Source organism: Nasonia vitripennis, chromosome 1 (assembly GCF_009193385.2).
Source record: "Nasonia vitripennis strain AsymCx chromosome 1, Nvit_psr_1.1, whole genome shotgun sequence".
NCBI classification, from domain to species: domain Eukaryota; kingdom Metazoa; phylum Arthropoda; class Insecta; order Hymenoptera; family Pteromalidae; genus Nasonia; species Nasonia vitripennis.
The window spans coordinates 34,564,990-34,591,623 of NC_045757.1; the positions used below are offsets into that span (position 1 = coordinate 34,564,990).

General features: G+C 42.5%; 3 protein-coding genes across 9 annotated transcripts in view; 1 reads left to right on the plus strand and 2 right to left on the minus strand.

Moving 5' to 3' along the window:
• The window catches only part of LOC100123060 (G-protein coupled receptor moody), a 24,191-nt gene extending 10,306 nt beyond the window's left edge, over window positions 1-13,885 (plus strand). For 2 of the 5 annotated variants that reach the window (XM_008217163.4, XM_001606616.6), the window contains exons 2-6: window positions 2,232-2,444; window positions 10,520-10,758; window positions 11,126-11,435; window positions 11,512-12,005; window positions 12,320-13,885. In XM_008217163.4, the coding sequence (XP_008215385.1) occupies window positions 2,232-2,444; window positions 10,520-10,758; window positions 11,126-11,435; window positions 11,512-12,005; window positions 12,320-12,848 (1,785 nt within the window). In that variant the 3' untranslated portion in view covers window positions 12,849-13,885. Of the gene's footprint in view, window positions 1-2,231; window positions 2,445-9,246; window positions 9,458-10,519; window positions 10,759-11,125; window positions 11,436-11,511; window positions 12,006-12,319 lie in introns of those variants that run through there. The other 3 variants (XM_016989870.3, XM_031933740.2, XM_016989868.3) reach the window with 2 other exon arrangements.
• An 8-nt stretch (window positions 13,886-13,893) lies between these two features.
• On the minus strand, window positions 13,894-18,129 carry LOC100123070 (sensory neuron membrane protein 1). Of its 3 annotated transcripts, none has more exons than XM_032596034.1 (9): window positions 17,836-18,129; window positions 17,021-17,400; window positions 16,788-16,945; window positions 16,514-16,713; window positions 16,211-16,419; window positions 15,871-16,132; window positions 15,587-15,801; window positions 15,292-15,518; window positions 13,894-15,203 (listed from the first exon to the last, which is right to left on the minus strand). In XM_032596034.1, exons 2-9 carry the CDS (start codon window positions 17,132-17,134, stop codon window positions 14,999-15,001), a joined length of 1,590 nt encoding a protein of 529 aa, XP_032451925.1. In that variant the 5' UTR covers window positions 17,135-17,400; window positions 17,836-18,129; the 3' UTR covers window positions 13,894-14,998. The 3 variants fall into 3 exon arrangements, with proteins under 3 accessions (XP_032451925.1, XP_032451924.1, XP_008215384.2); XM_032596033.1 differs by having other exon boundaries at window positions 17,021-17,413; XM_008217162.4 differs by having other exon boundaries at window positions 17,021-17,444.
• An 891-nt stretch (window positions 18,130-19,020) lies between these two features.
• On the minus strand, window positions 19,021-26,537 carry LOC100123085. Its single transcript, XM_031920988.2, has 17 exons — window positions 24,408-26,537; window positions 24,184-24,341; window positions 23,916-24,115; window positions 23,624-23,832; window positions 23,286-23,544; window positions 22,993-23,216; window positions 22,664-22,890; window positions 22,388-22,588; window positions 22,016-22,058; window positions 21,105-21,329; window positions 20,857-21,014; window positions 20,590-20,789; window positions 20,303-20,511; window positions 19,974-20,235; window positions 19,685-19,899; window positions 19,384-19,610; window positions 19,021-19,307 (listed from the first exon to the last, which is right to left on the minus strand). The coding sequence occupies exons 1-17, from the start codon at window positions 24,537-24,539 to the stop codon at window positions 19,094-19,096; spliced, it is 3,363 nt and encodes a 1,120-aa protein (XP_031776848.1). The 5' UTR covers window positions 24,540-26,537; the 3' UTR covers window positions 19,021-19,093.
• Between the last annotated feature and the right edge of the window lie 97 nt (window positions 26,538-26,634).

Sequence of the window (26,634 nt, forward strand, 5' to 3'; positions counted from 1 at the left end):
TGTACATATCCGAGTAAACACATTATCATCCCAGGGGAAGCGTCTAAAGAGCAAATCCGGCCAGGTGATCCGTGGCCTCGATTCTTGGACACATCGGACCCTCGAGGAAAGCACATTATCCGTATCGATTAACGCTGACCTCGAAAATTTCGGCCGAAAGCTCGCACAGGCTTAATCGTTTCCCCTATAGCTATACTACGAGTTCATATCGCGCGTTTATTCAAATGCCCTCGACTTCTATATACGACTCGAGCTTGCGACCTATACAGCCCTTATAAAGGATTTCGCCGTCTCACGCTCTATTTTTTTCTCCCGCAGCGCCTCTCGAAATCAATGACACACCGGAACCTTCTCTTCTCGCCGAGCCGCACGTGGAAATGTAATTTTCAAGCGGCACGAGGCAGTTGCCGCTCCTTTTTTTAAAGCGTTTTTGCGAGTTATTATCATACCAGAGAGAGGGGAGCTTTTACGCGGAGTAAATAAGGAAACGCGGCGCACGCGCAAAGCGCTGATTGACGTGCACGAGAGTGTAAAAAAGCCTGGCTTTTCGCGACTGTGCGATGGCACTTGCTTTCAAAGCTCGGGACAAAAAGCTCGTTTATTACGATTTATAGAGACGTAGGCTTTAGCTGATGGCAGTGTTATATGTTTGTTTATATTCATTTTTAATACCCATCGCAGGCAGTATATGTAGGTTTAAATTAGAATAAACTATACATATAAACGCTTATACAGTGGAATAAAAAGCTTTGTTTATCGGAAGGGTGAACGGCGACTCATCTGACGATGCGAAACGGGATAATTAAGACTAGTCGAGGGGGAGGTCTAGTCGCCTCGTATATATAGAAATCTCTTTTCTCCGCCGCCTCTAGCACGTGGGAAAAATCGATAAAATTACCCCTATAATTCAGTTCGGCTCTAAGCTCTCCACGTATATAACGCGCGTATAAAACTAACCGACTGCATATAAACGTCGCGCGGCTCTAATGCACTACAAATTTATGTGCCGCGCGCGCTTACGACGCTATCATCCTCGAGAATAGTAAATGCTTAATTCCCCAACTATATAACACGTACAGCACAGCGATACATCTCCACGTGTGGCCTCTTCGATCTATCGCTCGGAATTCATTACCGTCTCGGGAAATAACAAGATTTAAGGGGATCAGCTGTTGCCTGCTTATTTCCTCTCTCTCTCTCTCTCTCTCTCTCTCTCTCTCTCTCTCTCTCTCTCTCTCTCTCTCTCTCTCTCTCTCTCTCTCTCAGCGTTATATTCCATCGCGTCACGGCGAGGCTTTATTGTGCTCCCCCTCGGCCCTCGAGAATTTTGAAATAAAAAGAAAAAGCGGAAAAGCTCGTTATTACGATCGCTTTGTATAACGCGGAAATCGAGCGCGTAATGGCCCGCGAATATATATATCGGCTTCTCTCGTTAAATTGAATTCCTCGCGAGTCGATTCTTATCGAACCGGCGCGCTAAAGAGTTTTCCGAGGGTCGTTAAGGCGCCGCCGGGAGAAAGAGCGATGGCTTCGATTAAGCTGACATTAGTTTTTATTTATACACGCGTCGAAGAGCTTCGAGGGTAGATAGCGCGAGGAGCTTGTTGATTTTTGCCCGCTTGTTTTGAATATACGCGCGACAATTACCGCGAAATCAGCTCCTAACGAGCGCATGAACTTTTAATTCGACGATGATTCTTTATTATAGTTCTCACTTGTAAGCAAACATAATTCAAATTCATGAATAATCACGTGTACGACGAGACTGGTTTTTATCGTTGTGGCGAAGGAAGGTTTTTTCCTCCGGTATATTTAATATTCCAAGCCGAGCTTTCTCGACCCTCGTGCATCTTGTGCGTTGAAATTTTCATCAGAGGCCCGCATACGCAGAATTCGTTGCGTAAACCCCAAAGTGACCGCGAGTGTGTCCTTGCGGCACATCATATACATTTCTCACTAGTGCGCCTGAATGAAAAAGTAAAGAGAGGAAGCTCGCTGGATACAGCCAATAAGGAAGCCTCTCGAGCTTGCGATATTTATCGGGGAATCCCATTTTCATACTTCGCCTCGTACAGCCAGCGATAATAAAATTATAGCTGCTCTTCGTCTCCTTAAGAGCGCGAGATAAAGGGTCATGCGTATTTAGAGAAAGCTGATTTTTCACCCGGGAAACTTGTTCGCGCTTTTTATCAAGGACATTTACGCGTGTATGTAACACGACTATGTTGCAGATGCTAGAGTACTGGATGGGGAGCAACGAGAGCGCCCCGAACGCGAGCGAATTCGAGATCCAGGAGGTGATCGAGGATCCGGGCTCGGCCAGCCTCTTCGCCGGCTATCCAGCTTGGCTCCTCTACTTTGCCGCCGGCTGCTGTGCCCTCTTCATGCTCATCGGCATACCCGGCAATCTCATCACCGTCGCCGCCCTCTTCCGCACCAAAAAGGTTCGTTCCCTAAATATACAGGTGTATCCTAAGCTTGCGGTCGAATAATTAGCGCGAAACCCTTTCCCCCTCGAAAAGATCACACGCATAAGCTCTTTTTTTCATCTCGCGGAGAAGAAAGCTCTTTGTTTGTTTTAGTCGCGGGCTCTCGGGGGGGGTGGGGGGGGGGAGGGAGAAAAAAATAATTCTCCAGCCGCGCTGACGTCTTTCGCGAATGATTAAATGCGCGCTGGGCAAACAGGGAAGAGGAGCTTTCGACTTTGAACTTTATTAGCGGGTCAATGAATCGAAAGGATAGAAGAAGCTTTTTTTCTTAGGCTGCTCAAACAAACGGAAATATATAAGAGAGAAAAAAATACGAGAGCGGCAATTCACGTCCACTTAAAGAGCGATAAGACTGACAAACAAGCTCTTCTCGAGAGAGAGAGAGAGCGTGATGGATAATGACGGAACGGACGATTATTATCCTGATCCTTGTAAAGTTCGCCGCATAGTTATAGTATAGGAAAAATGAAGAGAGAAAGAGGATGATTATCGTAGAGCTTAAGCCTCGATTCCCGGCCTATCTCTCTTCGGCGGTTTAACGTGCGCGAGTGTGTCCTTTCTTTTTAATCGAGAAAATTTCGCTAAAGATCACGAAAGAAAGAAAGCGAACGTTCTATATTCGCGACGATAAATCAAGCTCAGCGCTATCGGCCCGAATATTCCCGCGTAAAAAGGCGAGCTCCAGTCACGGCGTAATTGATGATCATTCGCGGCGGGAAATAAATCGACTTTTCAATTACCTCTGTATCGCGCGCCTATTTCGGAATTAATAAGGGACGAGCGAGGAGAGAGAGAGAAAGAAAGAAAGCGTATATCCGGGATATACACAATTAGCGGAATGGTTGGGAGTAGTCCCGAGCACTCCCTGTTGACAGTTTTAATACCAGGCGCGCCACCGGCGATTATGCCTTTCTAATTAAACTGCGCATCCTTTCTTTATATACACGCGGACCTTTGTTATCCTTTCGTGTAGTGCGTCACGCTTTTTTTTCCTTATCCGCGCTAGGAATAGAATTTAAGCTCGAGGATTCTCTCTCTCTCTCTCTCTCTCTCTCTCTCTCTCGAGGATAATAGCGCTCGCGCGGTTTTACTGCGTTTGCACCTCGGACGCGCGATGCAGCGCGAAAATAATTAAGCCGACGGTTTCTGCCGTACGTAAAGTTTCCTTTTTAAATTACTGCGACTGCGTTTTCTTTTTATAGCTGGCCATTCGCGTAATTGCTTTATCGTGGGTTTATTTTGGTCTTTGAATTGAATAACCGAAAATACACAGCAGCATCAGTCGAGCCGAGGCACTTGTCAGCTAGTATCAACGCATTCCAGTGTGCTTTTATATTAATCGACAGATGGCGCGAATCCGATAACGCATAAATCGAGATCAGCGACGCGCAGAAAAAAAGGAAAAGAAAATAAAGAGAGAAAAGAAAGACTGATGGCGAAGGATCCCTTCCGGCAAATTTCGGGTGTCGCATCTGCGAGCGCCGTATAAAAAGAAAGCTCTCGCTCTGTATAAGACACATACACACAGTAGAGGAGAGTCGAAATTCGCGGGCGGATTCATCTCATTTGCATATCGGCGGGACGAAGAGAGAGAAAGCGCGACATTTGAATTTTCCCGCCCTTTTTCCTGAGATGGGCGGTATCGATAAGCTTCTTCTTTTTTACACACACACACGCGCGCGCGCGCGCGCACACACACACACAGACATATGACAAAAAAAAGGAAGCGCGAGTTTCTTCGATTCTCGCCGGAGCGCGCGAGATCCGAGACCGTTTGGCTTTATTAGACGCGATAAAAAGTAATTGGAAGAGCGAGTGGGAGGAAATCGATTGTATTAAAACCACGCGCGCGAGAGTCTCGTGTGTATGGAATTGAAAAAGTTTTCTTATGAAAATCCCTTTGGCTAAAACAGTCGACTTGAATGCAGAAGCCGCGAAAGCTCTCTATTTTTCACGCTCACGATGTACAGTATGGGATTGACGCCTTATCGCGCGAGTGTTATATAGTTAGGGTAAGTGCACATAGTTTTGACACTCGATGGATAGATCGCGGGGAGATAGTACGCGGTGTCTTTTGTTTTTTTTTTTAACGAGCCTGATGTATACGGCTGCATATTTCACGGGGTAAAGTACGCGAGGGGACGATCGAGTATAATGGGAGCTTTCGGTTGATAAATTCGGAGATGTATAACTTTTGAAAAATCGAGCAGAACGAGAAACTTGCATCTGTCGTCCTTTTGTGTGCTATATGTATGGGTATATATATATATATATATATATATATATAACTCGCAACCTCCATAAATCAGCGTCGATCCGCAACGTTGAACTTCCTGCTCTCCCGCGCCTTTGCAACCCTTGGCCACCTCTTTTTTGGCATAAATAACCAATTATGATAATTCGCCTAAACCTCTCGCGGTGATCCGCTGGGCGTCCATTTTTTCACGTCAGGAATCGTAATAAGATCGGTATATATAGCTATAAGGGTACATATGCATTATAATATTTCGCTTCGAAAAGTACTCATACAGAGCTGTTTTGGACAGTCCCAATTCTCCTGTCTCCGGCAGGTGTCGATAGGTGGCGCATAGGCATTTTCACGTTTCCCTCGTGTCCTTTCCGCGAGCCATAGTGGATATACGTATACGGGAGGTGTGACAAAACTGCCTATTTGGTTAGGCCTCTTTGAGACGTTCTGGCTATAACTGATGCATTGACTTTTTGAATGATAGACTGTCTGTAATTTTGTACATTCATCGATCTATAATTGTCTCTTACGTTCGTTTTCAGCGCCCGTAAAAAAGTCTTCTGGTATACATTTCTTGTCGCATATGCTTACTCCACTATAGGCTCCACCTATACAGAAATTAAGCCTCGTAGAATATTCCAACCATCATCGTCAGCAGCTCACGCCAGCTATGTGCGGCTATTCCAATATTCGAAAGCAGCTAGCGTACAAGGGCAATATCTTCGATCCTCGCCACACAGGCAGGAATTTCATATACAGCCTCGAGGCAATATCCCCGTAGAAATGCAAGATTCGCGCACGGGTGTACGTAAAAAAAAAAAAAAAAAAAAAAAAAGCGCTTCTCATCCCAGTATATAGGAATGTGTCGCGCATACGCGTGAGAATTTTCGGACGTGATATGCGGCACACAGGACGAAAAAGCAAATATCAGAGAAGCGTCTCTGACGCAGTCGCAGCTTCGCGGAATTACACACTCTTCTTTCGTGTTTTCCGAAAGCAGCACGAACCGAGAGTATACACAACGGATACTACTACTGCGGATCGGGTATTTTTGGGCGACCGTAGCTTTTGAATTCGTCGCGAGACTTATACTTACTCCTGATGTATGTGCGTAACGTGTAACGATGTGGATTCGCCGGAGGAGCTACCTTTTCCGGGATGGATTTATCGGTGATTTATTTTCGAGCTTCGACTTTTTCTGTATAAGCTACTCGGAAAATTACGGATCTGCATTCGACGGTACAGTATATTGACGAAATTCTAAAAGTGGAAAAAAAACGAGTCGATTTCTTCTTCCCTCCTCTCACGAGAGAGAGAGAGAGAGAGACGCGAAGGAACGCGTCGAAGAAGTATACGCGAGGAGGATACAGAGCGACGACGTCAGTCCCATATCGTACACACACGGTTCTCTTGTCCAGTTGGCAAGTTTCCCTCTCGCGATATATACTCGGCGAGAATCGTTGACTCGGCGAGGACGAGTGTGTGCGGGAGAAAAATCTTTGCTGATGTTTCCCTCTTCGCTGTCGCTCTTTTTTTCTTCTTCATCTCGAGGATCGTTCCGACACGCGACGCTCGGGATTATAAGGCGTCGATGACACGGGATGTTTCGAGGATAGCGAGCTTTTCGTTCGGATGCTGAGTAAAATGAAGAAATTTTGTTAAATTAGCTGTCCCGAAGCCGTAATAAGCTATCAGCTCCAACCAATCATCCCACAGCTCATATCCAGAAGAAATCACACATCTTACACTCTCCTCGTCACCTCCGATACATATCCGAGTCATCGAACTTTCCGGTCCAACGACAGCGCGTACGTCTTCATCCTCACTGCTCGTCAGTCTGTCTAATCAGACTCTCTACTCCGATCGAACGAATCCCTCTCCGAACACACTCGCAAGCTCCAACACACGCATCCCGCGCAATAATAATAAACCCGAAGCTAGGAGCATTGTAAATAGGCGGATCTAAATCCAGACGCTTTATCGCACGCGCGCACGAGAGAGCGTACCGCTTAAAATAGCCCCCCGATCAAGACGTCGAAGCTGGTATATCGCTGCAGTAAAACGCAAGCTCTCTTGTGATTCGGAAAAATTTTTTACCCGATGCGCTTATCAGATAGTCGAAAACCAAGAATTAGTATGCTCGACGTCGTCGGCCTTTTTATTCCGAGAAACGTTGATCGTTGGCGAAACGACTTTACAGCAAATCAGTCGTCCGCTGAGACTTTGCTCATTTTCCTCACGTACGCATTTTTAGCCTCAGACGCAAGAGTCCCTCCCGTGACTGCCCGCACGCGAACTTTAATACGATTATACGGCTCTGCTCTCAACTTTCTTTATATCTCTTTCTCTCTGGCTCTTCATCCTCTGTTTTTCTTTCTAAACTTTCGCCGCTCGCAAGCTCATAGCTAGTCGGCTCACGCCTTCGACTCTCGCTCCGCGTCATATCATATATACACCTATGGTACACCACACACACACACACGCACACACGCGAGCGCTTGTATTACAGCCATTAAGGGAGGAGAAAAAATCTGTGCGACGCGTATAACCGTTCCATATTGCTTTCGCTTTTCATCCGGCTCGCGCGCTCAAGTTTTACACCGTTTCCTCGCTGCCTGCGTGTGATATTGCCTTTTTTTTCGCGCGGAATCCGCCGTAGTTTTCAAGTTTTTAGTATGGACGGGGAAAAAAATTCAATTTCCGAAAATTCCCTCCGAGGCTTTCAACCGATCGAGATGTGCGGTGTAGAGGCTCATTATGATATGAAAGGATGGAGGGATAGAGAGAGGATCGCTTTTTATCGGAATCGCAGCCGGTTTAGACTTGTTTCTTCTTCAGAGGCGGCTGACCTTTACCCTTTCGATACGATAATACCTGTACCTTTCGAGAGAGTTTTCTCATTCGATGATACTGTTTTCCTCTCGGTCTTCGAATCCCAGTTTCTCTCAAAATCCGCAGTATATCCTCGACGACCTCTCGTGAAAAGCGAAACGGGGCCGAAGCAAAAAGAAGCTCCTAGTCTGTCGGCAAGCCGAAACGAAGCGGAAAATTTATCCGACTCGCAGGAAGGTAGAAAAAGTTTGACGAGAGAGAGAGAGGCAAGCTTAATCAAGCTCGTCCCGCTTGTTTGAGGGTGGTCCTAAGCAATCAGGGTCGTACACGCACGCGAAATCAGAAGCGCGAACGCGGCTGTAAAAATAATACTGGAGAGCCGCAACGTGTGATTATTCCGCTTGTCATCGACCTCTTTTCGCTATACGTCTGTCCTTTTATTTTTATTTATTTTTTTTTTTTTTTTTCGAGTCGCGCCCATCCACACCGATCTATTTTTAGCATGATGAATTGTAATTTTGGGCAGGTATACCGTCTGACTAAGTGCTGAGATTTAATTGCGCAGTTAATCGCGCCATCACACCTCGCGGAAATAGTTCTGATCGAGGATCGTTGTATCAGTCGTTTATTTTTATGACCCTTGCGGAACGATCAATTTTTTTATACATTCCACGTTACATAACTTTTGATATGCGTGTGTGATATATATATATATATGTTAAAAGCCAAGTAAGATCTCGTAAATCCGTCGGCGAAAAAATTTAATTAAAAACAACGCCGCCGCGACTTGAAAAACTCTACCCGCGACCATTTTTCACGCGCGCATTCATAAACTTTTAAAGACTATAGCCGTGCTCTCGCGTTGTCGGCTTACCTTACCCGCGAGCGCGACGGACAAGGTAAGCCGATACTCCGAGAGCCATTGTTCTCTCCTCCGTATACGTGAAATTGCCCTCCTAAGCATCGCGAAACTCTCTCGGCTCCTCCATTAAAGCTCGTAACTACCGCGTTAATATACGGAAGCCCGTGTGTGTCGCGCGCTCGAAATGATCGATATAAAACGTCCAATTGGCCGTGCGCAGGTGAACGTCGAGGCGTCGCGAAATTTTATTGCGGAGCTCTAAAAAAGGAAGAAGAAAAAAAAAAAAACGCGAGCGCAACCGAGAAAGCTTTTGCCCGTCGTAAAACTGCCTCTCGCGAAATGTCAAAAGGAGCTGGATATACGAGGTTTTTGTTACGCCGAGCGCCGCGAGCGCGAACGTGGAATATTAAATTTCTTTGTTATTTTGTTTGCTTTTCGAAAACCGATAACGATTCATTTTTCACCCATCTCGGATATACGACGCTGTAATTTTTTTTTTTTTTTTTTTGTTTTTATCAAAAATCGTAAAATTCAAATCGCCTTCCAACTCGATGATAAAAAATAGCGCAAGCTCTTGCTCTCCCTCCCCTGCGTGAAAATAAAAGAGCCACAGCGCATATAGCTGCGCAGTTAAGCAGCGTTTAACCGCGTCTATATTACCCTTATGAAAGTTTGAAAAAGAAGTAGAAATTATACGACTCCGGACGATCGATGCGCGAGACTAAAACACACACACACACACGAGCTTTAGCGAGCTTTGGATCCATATCGCCGAGCTGCGCGCTCTGACTTTCAGTCGTAATGACGCCAGTATAGAGTCGACGCATCGCGAGAAAAGGGCGTGTAAGCTATAGGCTTTTATCGCCTCGAGCTTTTTTTCTTTTTTGTGCCTCATCGATGGAGCTGAGAGAGAGAGAGAGAGAGAGAGAGTGTCTTTATGGCCGCAGGGATGAGACCGCGGTTGTGTTTTCTTTCTCTGTGTTCCACGCGGGGAGATAAGCTTATTTATGGGGACGTTACAAGTTGGTACGTAACGGCTGGTTTATAATAATCGTGTCTTTGTGGCGGATCAGTAATGCCTGCATATTAACCCAAATTCACATGCAAAGAAAAGCTCTAACCACACTGCGTCGTGTCGCGAGGCCGCAAATCCCCTCAGACGTTTATGAACGAGAGGTCCGTGTTATTAAGTTTCAGTCTGCCAGCAGCACAAAACCCACACACACGCACGCATACAAGTCTCATCCATCGAAGGTATATTGGAAGCTTGGCACGTGCGGATTAACGAGTGCGGATTCCATCAGAGCCTACGTCGAACCCTTGCCTTCTTCTTCTGCTTCAGCTTCCATATCCCTCCTCCTTTTTTCTCTCGCTCCGATGCAATTTGCTCGCGGGAGTAGGGAGGGACTATAGAGCCGCTACGGCTGTTTGTTTGGGATAGGAATCGTATACCGGTGTATACTCTTAATGGTCCTACTGCGTGGGTTGAAAAGTTCTAGCATTGTTTGCCATGAAGCAGTGCTACGAACTCGGTTATATGATAATTCCATCTCGAAAATGATTCGACACATTTGGAATTTGGCGCACGCGTCCCCTGCATCATTCGCCCTGGGAGAGGAGAATAAATTTATGAATACGTCACGTCCCCTATACCAGCGCTGCACAACGAAATCCGTAATTCTCGGAGCGAAGCGATTTATCCGGATTTTATAGTCCGGACACTTTGTTCCTTTTACGAGGCACCTCTCGTCCCGAGCTTATCGTCCCCGTTAAGGTCGACTGGCCTCCACGTATACGTGTCTACCGCAGGGCACTTCGCACCTGCTGCTGCTGCTGCCTTTTTCCGGCGTATCTCTCCTCGCGGGGGCCAAAAGTCGTTGCGAATTTATGAGAATTAAGAGCGCGGAGAGGCGCCCCCGCGCTTTCCATTACTTTAAAAAATGAGGATATCGGGCGAGCTTTTACGGTCAGCTTTTCATCGGGTGTCCTCAATTTTCTCGGGGAATCAATCGGGTTCGAGATATGTAGGAGGGACGGAATTTATCAAAATATTTTTCGAAATATTAAAATACCTATACGCTTCCACAGCTGAGAAACGCAACGGCCGTCTTCATAATGAACCTCTCGATGTCGGACCTGATGTTCTGCTGCTTCAACCTGCCCCTGGCGACGTCGACCTTTTGGCACGGCTCCTGGCTCCACGGACCACTTCTCTGCCGTCTCTTTCCTCTGCTGAGGTACGGCCTCGTCGCCGTGAGCCTCTTCACCGTACTCGCCATCACCATCAACCGGTACGTCATGATCGGACACCCCAGACTCTACCCCAAGTAAGTGCACACGTATACACACACTACTACGCTACTATCTTCCGCGTCGGACGTTTTTAGTTTACGGACTGAATTTCATACGCGCGTCGCGCGAGGAAAATTCAAACGTACGAGATGCTCCCGGCGCGCGTTGCAATTTTATCTCCGGACGCGAGAGACTTTCAAGCGAATTGGCCCCGCGGTGTATAAAATTTACGCATCTCTCTCTCTCTCTCTCTCTCTCTCTCTCTCTCTCTCTCTCTCTCTCTCTCGCGGGAATTCGGTTTATTTAGGAGCGATATACTTAGGCGCCTAACTCGATTTCTCGCCGTCGACGCACGTCAGTCTCGAACTTACCGTAAAAACACCAGTGACCTCCATGTCGCAGGTTGTACAAGCCCAAGTACCTCGTGCTGATGGTACTGGCCACGTGGATAGGCGGCTTCGGAGCGCTCATACCGACTTGGTTCGAGCAGTGGGGTCGATTTGGACTGGATCCGGTTATAGGAAGCTGTTCCATACTACCCGACGTCTACGGGCGCAGTCCCAAGGAGTTTCTCTTCATTCTGGCTTTTCTGGCGCCCTGTATAGCCATCGTCGTTTGTTACGCCAGGATCTTCTACATCGTCAGGAAGACGGCGATGAAGAGCAGGAGGAGGGACGAGGCCACCCGGCAACTTGTGCATTCGAATTTCGAGGTGAGCTTCGTTGTATCAGACCTGTATTTTATACCATAAATAACAGCCACTAAAAATCATTGCGTCTTTCGAGTAGTTGATGGGCTTCGAGGCCAAGTGCTCGAAGAACATGGAAGACTCGGCGATCGGTTCGATGAGCTGCCAGGTGACGCACACGACTATCAGCGAAAACGGCGGTTCGCCCCTCAAGTGCGACCATCAGGGTCTGATGGTGGCAATGGCTCGAGCCCGTTCCCCGTCCCTCCGTAAGATATCCCTGCCGAGATTCGTCGAGCGATCGGACGACGTGACGGCCAGTAGCGTCAGCCACCAGAACGAGCAGTCGGACCCGGACTTCCGAGGAGTCGTCATCCCCGAGCTCAGAGTCCAGGACAACAACAGGTCCGACTTGGACGTCTGCTGCGGCCAGACCGAGTTCGCCAAGAGTCTCGAGACTCTGCCGTACATAGATGTCAGCAGCTCGACTCAGACGGGCAATGGAAACGCTGGAGGAGAACAGATACTCGACTCGCACTCCCTGCAAAAGGCCAGCAACACTTCCAGGTTTCTCAGTCCTCCCGCTACCTGCAGGTAATTTAATTTTTCATTCAGCCAAAAAAATGTCCTCTTGGATCGAGACCCAAAATTAAAATCATTTTACGGTAAAGGGATTCCGTTTGATTCAAATGAATTCCTTTTAATTCGATAGGAATCCTTTTGCCTCAAAATTGTTCCTATTGAATCAAACGGAATCCCTTTACTTTAAAATGATTTTAATTTTGGGCCCTGAATCAAGATTATTTCCTCTTGATCCAAGAGGAAATAATCTTTTTTGGGTGTTCAAAGAGCCAAATCACGCAACGAAAGACCGTCAATATAATATAACGATCAATTTCAAACCGCAGATACGACGAGGTCTCGGACGACTGCGTGAGTTCTCGTTCGGACTCGCCGTCAGAACGTCGACGCGCGAGCAACGGCAGTCGTCGCGGCGACGTAACCCCGACGGGCAGTCGAGTCTTGCGTCGCGAGTCACGTTTTCGCAGCGTCCGCGGCCGAAGCTTCGAGACCGGTAAAATGACGGCCAAGGACAAGAAGCTCCTGAAGATGATCCTCGTGATCTTCTCTTCCTTCCTGATCTGCTACCTGCCCATCACCATCACCAAGACGTTCAAGAACGTGATCGACTGGCGGGGCCTGAACATCGCTGGCTACATCCTCATCTACCTGACGACCTGCATCAACCCCGTCATCTACGTGGTCATGAGCTCGGAGTATCGAAGCGCCTACAAGAACGTCCTGCTCTGCAGAAGCGAGTCAAGCAATGCGGGGAATACCGGAGCCAACGCCGTTTGCAACGAGAAGCGACGGGCCAGACAGAAACTGGAAGACGGACCGAGGAACAGCAGCAGGAAGACTCAGAGGAACGGCTGAAGCGATGAAGACTGAAGGTGTACCAAGGATTTTTTCGATACTCTTGATTCCTGATTGTGAATGAATGTCGTATTATAATATTAACGGAGCGAGCGAATCTCTTAACTGTTTGTATAATGAGGCGACTGGAGGATGAATGTTTTATTATGGATATGTAGACATCAGTAGCCGATGTTTTCGTATGACATTTTTATATAACGATCGTAGCTATGATTTGTACTTTTTCTTACATTGAGGCGAATTCTGCATGGGATCGTATACTGAGATCGATTACGAGACTCTTTTGAAGACTGCTGACTTTTGTTGTATTATGGACGTACATTTTACAAAGATTTTGCGATTTCTCAGAGCTTTTATTCGAGTTTTACTCTACATTTATACAATGCCGCAAAACATAACGTTTTATGCAAAATCGATATCGTCGACTTTCACCATTAGAATGTTTCATAATTCTCAAATTTTAAGAGGAACGAGCAAACGATGCAATTGGCTTATGTCGTATACGTAACTTCGTTATCGGTCAATTTTTTACTAAACTTATTCCGTTAAGTTGAGTGACAGTGTCGTTATGTTGCACAAAAGAAAAAGTATTGTGTAATGTAAAAATCACCCGCAATAATATGTTGTTACTATTTTGTTAAGGTTCTTGTGTGATACGAATCGGTGTCTTCTGTAAAAGCGCTGTGAACATAACGAGAGGACTAACGATCCTTATATATGCGAGAGAAGAATGTTTTCTGTACTTATTTGCAGGACGTGTGCGGCGAGTGTACATAGATTTATTATTTACGGACGGAAGATCACAAGTAATAAGAGAGATATGGAAAAGAGGCTACGAGTCATTGTTTATGTATTATATTCTCTTCGAATATATAATTATTATCGAATTAGCCGAAAATATTTTTTAATACTGATTTCGATTATGATTTGTATAGAAAAGTTCAATAGATTATTGATAGAACGATTAAGATGATTATTTAAATATGTGTATTATTTTATTAGATACAATAAACAACAATATTAATTACAAAATTTACTCCTTAAGGCATTTTTACAAAGGCAGATGTATCTTTATCCCTTAATTAACATCGAATAATTGTGGATAAAATAAACCAAGTATAATCATGTCATAATTAATGCATATTATTTACAATATTTGAGCACGACATTCATGAATCGATTTCATATAAAAAATTTGGTAGTAAATCTTGTGCGCATAACACATCGAGAGAATAATCTATAAAATAGTACATTATGCAACAAATGCGTGTATAGAACAGGGATGTATTCAATACAAATTTACGCACGTCATGCATATCCAAGTTTTTACACGTGTATGATAGAGGGTCTACCAAAAGGTCGTTCAGTCTGTGTGTATTGAATGAAAAGTAGAGGACATTGGGTAGTGTGGTTGAAGGTAAAGTCTCCTGATAAAAAATGAATCACCGAAAACACCTGCATATCGTAGCAAATAATGTAAATGAACTTGATTCTAAAGTGCAGGCAGCGCACTTTGCACACGACTTTACACACATACAGGTTGATAATTACAAGTCGTGCGTAATAAATACCGCGATTGCTTTAAAAACTGGAACTTCACAGTTGCATATTACAATATTGTCATTTTGGGTTAGTACAGAGCTAGTTGCACAATATACCATTTATTAATTCAAAACTACCTTCTATTAGCAAAAAAATATTTTGAAAATAATTTTTCAAATAATATAACGTAAGATAAATATATGAAAACATGATATATAAACCATATAATATATAAGAATAAGTCAAATGCTTGAAGTATACAATAATATTAGTATATTACACGAAATTATCACTCTTATCCACGTCAAAATGTTAGTCGTGCGGGGATCACCTACTTTACGCACTCTTGCATAATATACAAGTTTCTCATTTATTCAATACTGTATTTAACCGATTGTTTCTAGTTTTAGCGACAAATTTTGCAGAATCAAATACTAATAGTGTATCAGAAGTAAACCAATAATTATACCTTTTATGATGAGTAATTACTCATAATCAGAATCTTCTGACGATGTCTAACTTTATCAAATATTTGTTGGAATTAAAAACTCAAAAAAAGACCCACCAACTGTTAACAACAATTCAAACATAACCCCTTTCTAAACTCATCAGTCAACATTGGGCGGAAGCGGCGCCGGTTGTATAGTACTGATATTAATTTTCTTTTCGCCACTTCCCACACCGTTGGGGCTGCTCTTCACCGGCACTTTTTTCACCTCCGTTGTGTTCTCACCTTGAGTAGCCTTGTAGTGCATGAATCCAGCATATCCAGCCATTCCCAGTCCTCCGAACATCATGAGGAATTTGAATACCCTGAAACAAAACAAGTGAAAGTTTGACGTTCGTTTGACTCATACAGCATCGATCGAATCTTTTTATTCCAGAATGAAAGGAAGATTACTTCGCCATTGCAACTTGACGATGACCACCCTTAATTTCCTTCAGCAGAAAATCTGGCAGAATCAGGATCTCGTCGAACCATATGAGTGGCAGCAAAGCATTGGGGAAAGTCTTCATCAGTTTGAACTTTTCCACTGGTTGGAGGAACATGTTGAACTGCGCTCTCGTATGGACGTGAATCGGCGAACCGGTGAACGGATCGATATCGATCATTATCATATGCTTCTCCTGGGACAACGGGACATCTTTTAGTGCTAAGCACTTGTCGAGTATTTAGCGAGGAAGTTCTTACTCACCCTATCCGGTTTGACGCCCTCGATCGCGCTGACATACCATGGATCGGCGAGGTAAAAGTGCGGGTTCGTGATCATAATCGGTGCGTTGACGCATTTGAAGATATCCATGGCGCCTTTTTTCGGACATCTATCTGGTGTCACACAGTAACACTTGTGGTGCGGATACTTTTCTACATCGGTACCCAAATCCGTCGTGTACCGCAGCAACTTGAGACCTGCGATTCATCAGAAGTATAGTATTAGAGAAAAGAAGTTGAAACGAAATATATGTGCAGATAGCTTACCGGCAAATTTAGTATCCGAATCGTAATGACAAATGACACTCCGACAGAGGTCAGCATTGAAGGCAACGAGATCGTCCTTTCCTTTCTTGTCGAAGTAGGGATGAAAAACGCTACCGTCGCTACCGTTAAACGCGTCGCAGATTTCATTGTCCCATACTGAGACGTTGTTTTTTCCGTCGTACTCGACGACTTTCCCCACCTCCATGATATTCTTCAAGCCTCTCTTCACGCGATGTCGGGCTTTGTTTTCCGTGCCGTTGATCTGTAATCGTAATTGAGCGCGCGGGACGTTAAATTTTGGGCACCTACTTGATTAACCGATTTTTCAATTTTAACTCACCAAACCGAACAGAGACAGGGAGTATTTATTGTCGCCGATAGATTGCAAACGAAACTCTTCATAGTTCTGCGCTATTTCATTACACACAGCAGAACCCGCAAAGTCTTTAACGTTACAGTCGATCACGATGCCATCGAATAGTATTTCTCTGACCTTTGCTTTCACGAAAATGCTGTCTGGCTTTCTAAATATGCTGTCGAGGGCCTTAGCTTCATGAGGGATATTTAAAAAGATTAGTTTAGACTTTTAGTTTTAATATTGTGCTTTTAAATTTTACCGATTTGAAAAAAAAGTTGATCTTACAAACGATAGGCATGGCGCTAGCTTTATCTCTCAACACACTGTTGACTGTTCCGAGTATGAAAAAATGAGGCATTATGACTTCTTCCTCGCCAGTGAGACCTTTGCTTTTTTCAGCATTAAAAATGAAGGTGCTTTTCGCGTTATACGAGATGGTATCGTCTTCGTCGTGATCCACCTGATTTACCTTTTCTTTCCATTCTCTGGGTAAGAAGAGTAAAACGATCATATTGGTGAAGTTGTTTTTATCTCTTTTCATTATTATGTCATCACTCACTCGTAAACGAAAGGACCAACTTCTGCGACAATGGGTTTGGCCCCCCCTTTGATATCCATGTGATTCGTTACATTGAACATGTAGAAATGAAACTCGAATGAAAATGGAAATTTGCCCCACACCTCTCTCATCATCCAGCCTTGCTTCAGAGCCACTTTCTAACGAGATTGAGAAAAGTAGACGAAAAGTGTGACAGACGTATGACATTAAAAAATTATACGTATATAAAATACCTTCTTCACTTCGTGCTTCACTATAGGCGGCAGTATAACACCACTGAAGAGAAAACTAAATATGAACATGCAGATGCCGCCGACGCCGATCTTTTGGATTTTCGTGAGAGCCATATTGTTGCGCGATTTGTCCTCCTCGACGATATCGTTCAAGACTGCGACGAATAGTCGAAATTTGCTCGAGTTGCGGAGACGTGCCCGAACATTCGCAGCGGCTAGTCTCAAGCCCGCGAACAAAGGCGCGTTCCTTGATTGCTCACCTTGACGAAACGTGGCTCAATAATAAAGCCTATAAGACTTCGCGCTTTACCCAAAGCACTTTTCACCTTTACGCGTAATTCGCATCGATTTTCGCACAAATCGGTAAGCCACTAAAAACTCTTACCAACAAATCTTTTTATGAAAAACACCGGAAAATTATTCGCTGGATTCAAATAATTTATTGTGAAAAATCACTCCAAACAAATTTCCTTCACTTTCATTACGTAGCTTAAAAATGTTCAATATTATTAAAATCCTTCATTATATCTCTTAGAAATAATCAAGGATTTTATTGCGAAACTCAAATTTTTGAAATCCGCGAGTAAAATTCGAACAGAGTTACTTTATTATACGAATTTGCTTGTTAAAGAAAAATTCAATTTGATGTGAAAATTTAACTTGAAGCTTGCAAGCGTATTACGGAATAAATTCTTTAAATCTTTAGACTATTATTCAATGTAAAATATTGTATTGTTGATAAAATAATAATAAAATAAACAATTAATAGTTTAAAGATAAATCAAAGTTAGAGATTTTTCACAACTATTATTTACCGGAAAATTGCAGAACTTTTCAAAACAACAGTATCTAAAATGTCAATTATGTAATAACTTATTTTTTACAAATGTTACATGTATTAACTATATTTCGAGATTTTTCGTTCGAATTTTAGAAAAGAAAAATTATAACTGATCGATGAACGCGAAATGCTAATTCGCTGCACCCCTCCGAGTGGTGACAGAGAACTGAACAGGGAAATTCAACCCGCACTGTGTCGAACCTCAAGAACACTTTCTCTCACACACACATATAACGTAGATACACGATCATATGCGCAACAGAAAAAGTGCCTATGCACATTCGTCATTCGAAAATGTACATTTGCACATAAGCGATCTAGAGTCCATGACCCTGTAAGCTTTGCGAATTACAAGGCGGTACTACACAGCCATTATATTTTTCATGTAAATTGCAGCCTGACGAAATTTCTCATGCTACCAATGAAGTACGCAATAATCAAAGACTGAATAATGTCAATTCAATTTTAATATGCTTTAACTAAGTTCTCTATTTTCTATTTTCAAATTTATTTTCAAAACAAATACTTTCCAATTTTAACTTTTAACGTAACAGTCTTAAAAACTAGCTTCGTATAGATCTACTATAGAAGAGGAATTATAACGACCCATACTATATTACTATAATGAAATTACTGCAAAAAATTGTAATTTTGATCGAATTTTGTTAAGTATTCATTATTAAAATTTAAAAACTACAGTTTTCTGTAGTAAATTCTACTAATCTCAAAATGGGTGCTCTTCTTTCTTACTTTGAATGTATATCTATCAAGTTATACCAATCTTTTACAGTCAAGATTTACGCACATTTATAAATATTTCAGATACTATAGAGTGAACTATAGACATTGCGTTGGCTGTGAAAATGATGACATTTTTCAACGCGCGTACGCTTGGAAAAAACTCTAGGCTTACTTATTTTTTATGCAATTCTAGCCTTTAGTAGTTAATGATCACAAAAAATTATGTTTTTTTCCTTTCCTTTCCTTTGCTGTCTTAGTTTTCTCTCTGTACCATCTACAGTATATATAGTATACTATAGTTGATCACTCATAGCATAGAGAAATTTAGTATCTCAATCTTATTATAAATAATAATAAACTTTTTTGCAAAACTTAATCCGAATTGAGAAAAATTGTAATACTATAAAATGCGGCAAATATCACAATTAGTTTATAGAAACAAAGTTATTACTTATACGCATAGAAAGTGTCTTACTTTTGGTATTGTAACGTTAATTTATGTTTGGTAGCACCGCAATTTTCTGAATCGTGGTACTTTTCGATTTTTTAATAGAAGTGTTATCATTATCTGCTTCGTTAATGCTATCAGTTTTCTCCAATTCTCCAACAATTTTAGTGTCTTCAACGTGCGTTAACTTATAGTGCTTATACCCACCGTAACTGCACAATACTATGCCACCAAATATCATGAGATACTGATATATCCTGCAAATATTAACTATTATTACCCATATTTTAATTATCGGTACATTAAATGCAATAAAACTAAAAACATAATTACTTGGCAATTTTGTACATTAATAAGCCTTGCCTAAGAATTTTCAGCAAGAAATCAGGCAAAATAGTGATCTCATCAAACCACATGAGAGGAAGCAAAGCCTCCGGGAATTTCTTCATAAGTTTAAATTTCTCCGTTTTATTGATAAACATATTGAACTGGCCTCTCGTATGAGCGTGTATAGGCGCACCTGTAAACGGCTCCAAATCTATTATCAGCATGTGTTTTTCCTGTAAAAAAAAAATAATAATAATTGTTAGGTGATATAATGAATCATGTGCAATTACGTGAAACATCATCTTACCATATCAGGACTTAATCCATCCACAAGAGTAAGGTAGTATGGGTCGGCCAGGTAAAAATGCGGATTCGTAATCAGTATCGGTGCTCTGAGACATTTGTAAAGATCGTATGGTCCTTTTCTATAACACGAGTCTACTGACGGGCAGTAACATTTGTGTCGAGGATTATTCTCAGGATCGATGCCCAAATCCGTCGTGTAGCGAAGCGTATCAAAACCTGAATCGGCATCGGATGAACAAAAATTCAGTATTTCTAAATACACTATTTCACGAGTGTTAAAGTCAACGCACCTTTCCATTTGGATTTAGAGACAAAGTGGCAGCTGATACCTCTGCATAGCAGTTCATTGTAGGCAACGAGATCATCCTTTCCTTTTTTGTTGAAAAACGGATGAAAAATTGTTCCATCAGTTCCATTAAAGGTATCGCAATATTCATCGCCCCAGACAGAAATATTTGGTTTGTTGTCATATTCCACCACAGTTCCTACATTCATGAAATTTTTAATTCCTCTTTGAACTCGCATTCGACCCTTAGAATCGGTTCCATTTAGCTGCAATAAATTCAATGTTCAAAACAGATGTACTTGCTTTGTGACATTAGTACAATGTCTAGCTTACTGGGCCCCAAAGTGACATCAAGTACTTCTTCTCTCCGACCAGTTTTAGGCCTAGCTTTTCATAATTATCCGCTACCTCGGAACAAACCGCCGTTCCTGCAAAATCTTGTACGTTGCAATCGATGACAAAACCGTCAAATAGTATGTCTCTTATCTTTGCTTTCATAAAAATAGTCTTCGGTTTTTTAAATATACTGTCGATCGCTTTGCCTACGAGCAAATCGAACATTAATTTTTACCCATCAAAAAATTGAAAGCAATTGAAAAGTGATATATTGTTCTGCTCACCTACTATTGGCATGGCAGAGGGATTTTCTCGCTGTACCGTCAATATCAGACCCAAAATGAAGTAGTGAGGAACTATAACCTCTTCGTCTCCAGTAAGACCCTTACTTTTTTCAGAGTTGAAGAAATAAGTAGTCCTCAGCGTGTAAGATACGGTGTCATCTTCTTCGTGATCCTTTTGGTTCGTTTTCTCGTGCCACTTGCTGGATATGAAGATTTCAGCCTCAAAATGTTTTCAAGTATAATTAACTAAAATTAAATTATACTAACTCATAAATAAATGGTCCAACTTCTTGCACTATTGGCTTTTCACCGTTCGTTATTTCATCAGGGTTTGTCACATTAAAAAAGTAGAAACAAAATTCCAATGAAAATGGGAAATCACTCCATATCTCTCTCATAGACCATCCGTCCTTCAATGCTATTTGCTATTCAAAATTTGCAAACCGTTAAATTTGTTAGTTTAAACATGATCATCCTACTAGTTTAAGTCAAGAAAAAGAAATGTTTGTGCATACCCGCTTAACTTGCACCCTTAGCACAGCTGGAAGAATCGCAGTTTGAAAAAGTATACCAAAAACGAACATACAAAAACCGGCGACACCAATTTTTATATTTTTCGTCAGCGACATGTCGAAGAATTTATACGGTTTGATACTATTGTTCGAGATGACGGCGGGCAAATATCTTTTGATAAATTTCAAAAAAATCATTGCATCAAAGCTACGTAGCGTTATGCACTCTTACAGTGAGCTTTACTGACTGACTGAGCTGAGATTTCACAGGAAGGTTAAAAAACAAATATACAAACCAACGCACATTCAAAAGGCTTATGCATGTACACAATACATTTTCACGGATGATTCATTTAATTATGAATGTACGTACAGAGCGTTATCGTGAAATATGTTACAACTATTACGTGACCTTTGTAACTATACCTGTTTATTAAATATGCACAACCCTTTCTTTTCGAATGAATAATTCAGCACTTATATTAATAGAAGAATATGTATTTTCCAAATAAAAATTACAAAATTAATATTGAACTTATAACAAAAAGGTAACATTATATACTGATATTTTTCTAACAGATATCTAATTGAAAGAAAGCCTGCATATGTGATCTATTATGTATTTATCTTATATTATAGTACAACGATATACATTATACAGTTTTGCAATAATTATAATTAATATAAATATTTACACTACTACAAATTATCTTGTTATCACGAAGCAGCTAGCATTTAAATAGAATATGTATGTATATTCGTAGACCCTTGTATATCAGTGTTGGTGCTGAACCGTGCATGGTAGATTATAAATCGATAAATATAAAGGTGGCTTCACCAGACGGTTGCAAACAAAATTTTTGAGATTCCAAGTATATTTTATATTTAAATTGAAAATAGAAAAAATTTTTAACAGAAAATGGCATGGTCATTGATGACGTATAACTAAGGTGAGTGCTAAAAAAATAAAAGATTGCAGTTAGTAATGTATATCACAGCAATAATAATTGCATAAAAAACATATCAGTAAATATACAAAAAATATTCATAAATGGTAATCAAATCAAAAACTTATTAAATGGAAATAAAAAGCGCTAAACGTAAGTACAGCGTGTCAACTGCCTTCTGCAAAAGAATAAGTTATATTGATTAAAAAAAAAAAAGAAAATCTTTCTTTCTCTCTCACTCTCTCCGTCTCACATGTTGGTTAAGACTTTTGCGACATTTCAACCGATCGTCAAGCAAAAGTTTCATCAATTGAAGCACAGATTCCTCAATCATCTCGCTAATCTACACTAGTCGGTAATGTAGCGGGTTGCAATGTATTGATATTGATCTTCTTGTCTGCACTATTGGGCTGACTAGCTGACTTAACCGATATCGTTGTCTTCATCTCCATCTTCTTCTTTCGATGCTCCTTGAACATCAGGAAGCCGGAAAATCCGCACAAGAGCAGTCCGCTGAACATCAGGAGATACTGGACAGTTCTGGTCAAGCAAATTCCCAATTTAGAATTGTTAAATGGAACACTTATAATCTACCAAAAACGGGCGAATTCTTACAGTCCAAAGGCGAAGGACTGGTGGAAAAATTTGATCTCCTCCGTGAGAAAGGCCGGTAGCTGCATTTCCTGTTCGATCCACAGTATGGGCAACAGAGCCTCGGGAAATTTATTCATCAGTCTGAACTTGTCGATCTTGAAGATGTTCAGGTTGAACTGGGCTCGTGTGTGCGTGTGCAACGGTATGCCGGTGAACGGATCGATCTCGATGGATATCATGTGCTTCTCCTTTGGAAGAAAGTCACGGAAAATATGAAATTCAGAATATAACGTATAAGAATACCATGTAGTATATACTAGTATATAGTCGTACGGTGTATACTTATCTACCTTGTTGGGGCTAAGTCCGTCCACTTGGCTGAGGTACGAACTGTCGGCCAGGTAGAAGTGAGGATTGGTAAAAATGAGCGGTAAGCGAACGCACTTGTAAGCGTCGTAAGCTCCTTTTTTCATGCACGTATCTGGGTTTTTTGGATCCTCGCAGTAGCACCTATCTTTGGGATTAGTCCTCCCGTCGGTTCCCAAATCCGTCGTATACCGGATCGTCTTCAAACCTAAGAACAATAGTTACCGGAATAATGTTTTCTGTCGCCCCCTCTATACCTATAGACATATACAATCACCGTTCCATTCTCCAAAGCCGTCAGCGCGTAAGGTGAAGCTTCGGCAGAGTGACGAGTACACCAGATCAAGATCGTCTTTGCCCTTGTTGTTGAGGAACGGACGAAACAAGGTGGCCTCGGTACCTCTAAACTTGTCGCAATAATCGTCCTCCCAAACGGACATATTTGTTTTGTCCGCGTACATGATGAGTTCTGTCAGTTTGCTGAGGTTCTTGACGCCGCGATACACCCGCATTCGCGGGGAATCAGTCCCGTTTCTCTGTGTACAATACATTCGTCGACGAGATTTAAATTTAGAAAAAGAACGCAGAAACCGGTGTATCAAAGTTTCAACTCACCGGGCCAATAAGGGACAGTATGTACTGGTTCTCTTCAACCAGGATGAGACCAAAATCCTTGTACTGGCCCTTGAGCTCGTTGCACAGAGCCGCGCCGGCGAAATCCTTAACCGTACAATCCAGAGGCATACCGTCGAACAGTATGTCCTTGACCCTTTTTTTCTCGAAGAGACTATTCGGCTTTCTCAGTATGTTGTCGATCGCCTTGCCTATCCGAGAAGAAGACAGATTTTACCCGATTATCTTCGCAGCACAAGGAAATTCAAGCGTACGAAGTTCGAAGTAACCCTACCTACAATGTTCGTCGCGCCCGGTCTTTCCTTTACCACGATGTTCATAGTGCCAAGTCCGACGTAATTGGGAACGATGATTTCTTCGTAGCCGGTCAGCGGTGCGGTCTTTTCCGGGTTGAAATAGAAGTAGCTTCGAGCATTGTACGACACGCTGTCGTCTTCATCGTGATCTTCCTGAAAGGCTTTTTCCGCGTATTCGCTGAAGAATCAGAGATTTTTCATTTTTAATTAGATTTCTACGTTAAATCCTCCTCTATACAGACTCACGAGTAAACGTAGGGCCCTATCTCCTGCATTATCGGCTTCGCGCCGTTGTCGACCTCGTCGGGATTCGTCAAATTGAACATGTAGAATTTCATGTCGATACTGAACGGCAGTTTGCCCCATATGTACCGCATCTGCCAGCCCAGCTTGATCGCGACTTTCTAAAACGAAACGAAACGTCCATGATCTAATGTCGGCTTACATTAAACGACTCGACGAAAGCATACCCATCTCATCATGTAGTACTTCAAAGAGGGCAGCATGATGGCCCCGAATACGATGCTGAGCAGGAGCAAGGAGAGCCCGTAGACGCCGAATTTCTGGCTACGGGTCAGCTTGATCTTGTGCATTTTGGGCATTACGTCCTCCTCGACAATCCTGTTCAAGACAGCGACGAAGGTGCGCAAATTGCGCGATTTTCGAAGGCGCTTTCGGGCATTCGAAATCGTGTTATTCGACCCGGCGAAGAGTTGCCGGGTTCCTCTGAGCGCCTTCACTTTGCGTCGGATCGCTTGAACGTCTGCTCGAGGGTATTGTTAACAAAAGAACTTACTAAACCGAACCAGCAGACTAAAAATCGAGCGTTGACAAATCAAGAAACTAAGGATGCAAACCACGCAAACGAGAGCTCGAGTTGCCAATATGAGGATCGGCAAGCAACTGAGGGGAGCTTGATCTTCTGGCTAGGCGTATAGAGCCGTGGAAGACCGCTGACACACACACACACACACGCACACACCTATTACAAACGCACCCGTGTGTCTGTGTCTCTGCGAGCGAGTACACGCACAGCAGACACGTGTATTTATACGCATCAATCACAACTATGGATCTGACCTATGCGCCGAAGGGTCAGTTGAAAACCGACACCTGCGCTGTCGTCACTGGCGCCAAGTGTAAGCTTCGGGAATAAGTAAGACTTTTTTTTTAGCATAAGTACCGAGTATAGCTGAATTCACCTATCCCTGACCACGACACAATGCCGTTTTTTTTTTTTTTTAACATTATCGGCCAGCAAAACGATCGTGGCTGAACTTTCGTCAGTAATACAGTTTTCGCTCGAGAGCGAGCTTTTCTCTCCTTTACGACGGCTCCTCTGCAGCCATTGATCTGGGGGATGGGATGATCAGGGGAAGCGAGTTTTACACCCTGTCGTAATCGTAAAAGCGCGAACGAGCGGACTTTTCGAGCGCGAGAGGAGCAGTTAAATAATTAACCCGGTATTCATGGGAGATGTTGGTTGAAGAGGATTTTCAAGCTCTTCATCTGTGACATATTCATCGGTTTGATTCGAGGAGTGGCGATGGGGAATATTTTACTCGTCATGCGTAACGTCTTAGGATCGATCGGCGCTGTTTGCTGGTTACGTAATTTCGTCGTGGTTTATTGCCTTAAACCCTTTTTTTTCTCGTGCATAGTAGCTATATAGCCGCAGTGCTTTAAACGTTTTAAGGACTTTCTATGAGTAGCTTTTTGACGTTGCCGATTTTTCAGAGCTATTTTTCCTGTTTCTTTTCTTCCATCTTGAGCGATTACTAAATATTCGTATCATAGCAGTACACGCATGAAAAATCGCAATCGTGTATTCGAAATCTAAAAGCTCGTGGAATGTATCGGACCGAATTTATTTACGACGCCGTATACATTCTATTATTTTATCAAACCAATCATCGGGAAAAAAACAAATCGGACAAGCGAATCGATACCGATACGACGTATTACGCCCAATCTAATATACAGCTCGATGTATGCAGGAAACGTAAAAAGTTTTTTTTTCTCCGACTTTTCACGCGCCTATAATCGGAAGCCTTTAACTTGAATACACGTTCTTGAAACCGCTCGGCTAAAACGTTGAAATTCCAACACGAGTAAAGCACCGCCACGACTGTGTGAATACGTGTTATATGGATGTGTGAAAAAACAGTCGTTCTTAAAATAAGGCTGAGGCGGCGGTAGAAAAAATGTGCACCTTGATGGCAACTTTCAAGAATCGCAAAATCAATGCTGCGCCTTTATTATTAATGATAAAACTCCCCTCCCACGACACCTAGGCTCGACGTGTTATATACCACGTTGGCAATCGAACTCGAGAAGCACGGGGTCATCGAATCGATATTGACTCTTGTGGAGTCCAATATACTCGATAAAAAATTTCAGAATTCGGCAGTAGATTTTACTAAATTTTGAATTGATTTTGAATTATTCTGGTTGGCTCCAGTTAAAAATAATTAGCATAAGCAAGCGTCTTAGTAACCGCCCCTAGACGTACACCGTCACGCCTACAACACATAAACCTGTGTGGATTGAAGAGACGAGAGGGAAAGTCGGTGTGTACGCGGATCGTCACGCGCAGCGTTTATAGCCTTGATTACGTTTTCTCCTATAGCTGTACGGACGCTCTGTGCTAGTTAATATAGGTGCGAATGACGTTTTTCTTTTTTATAACTTTCAGTG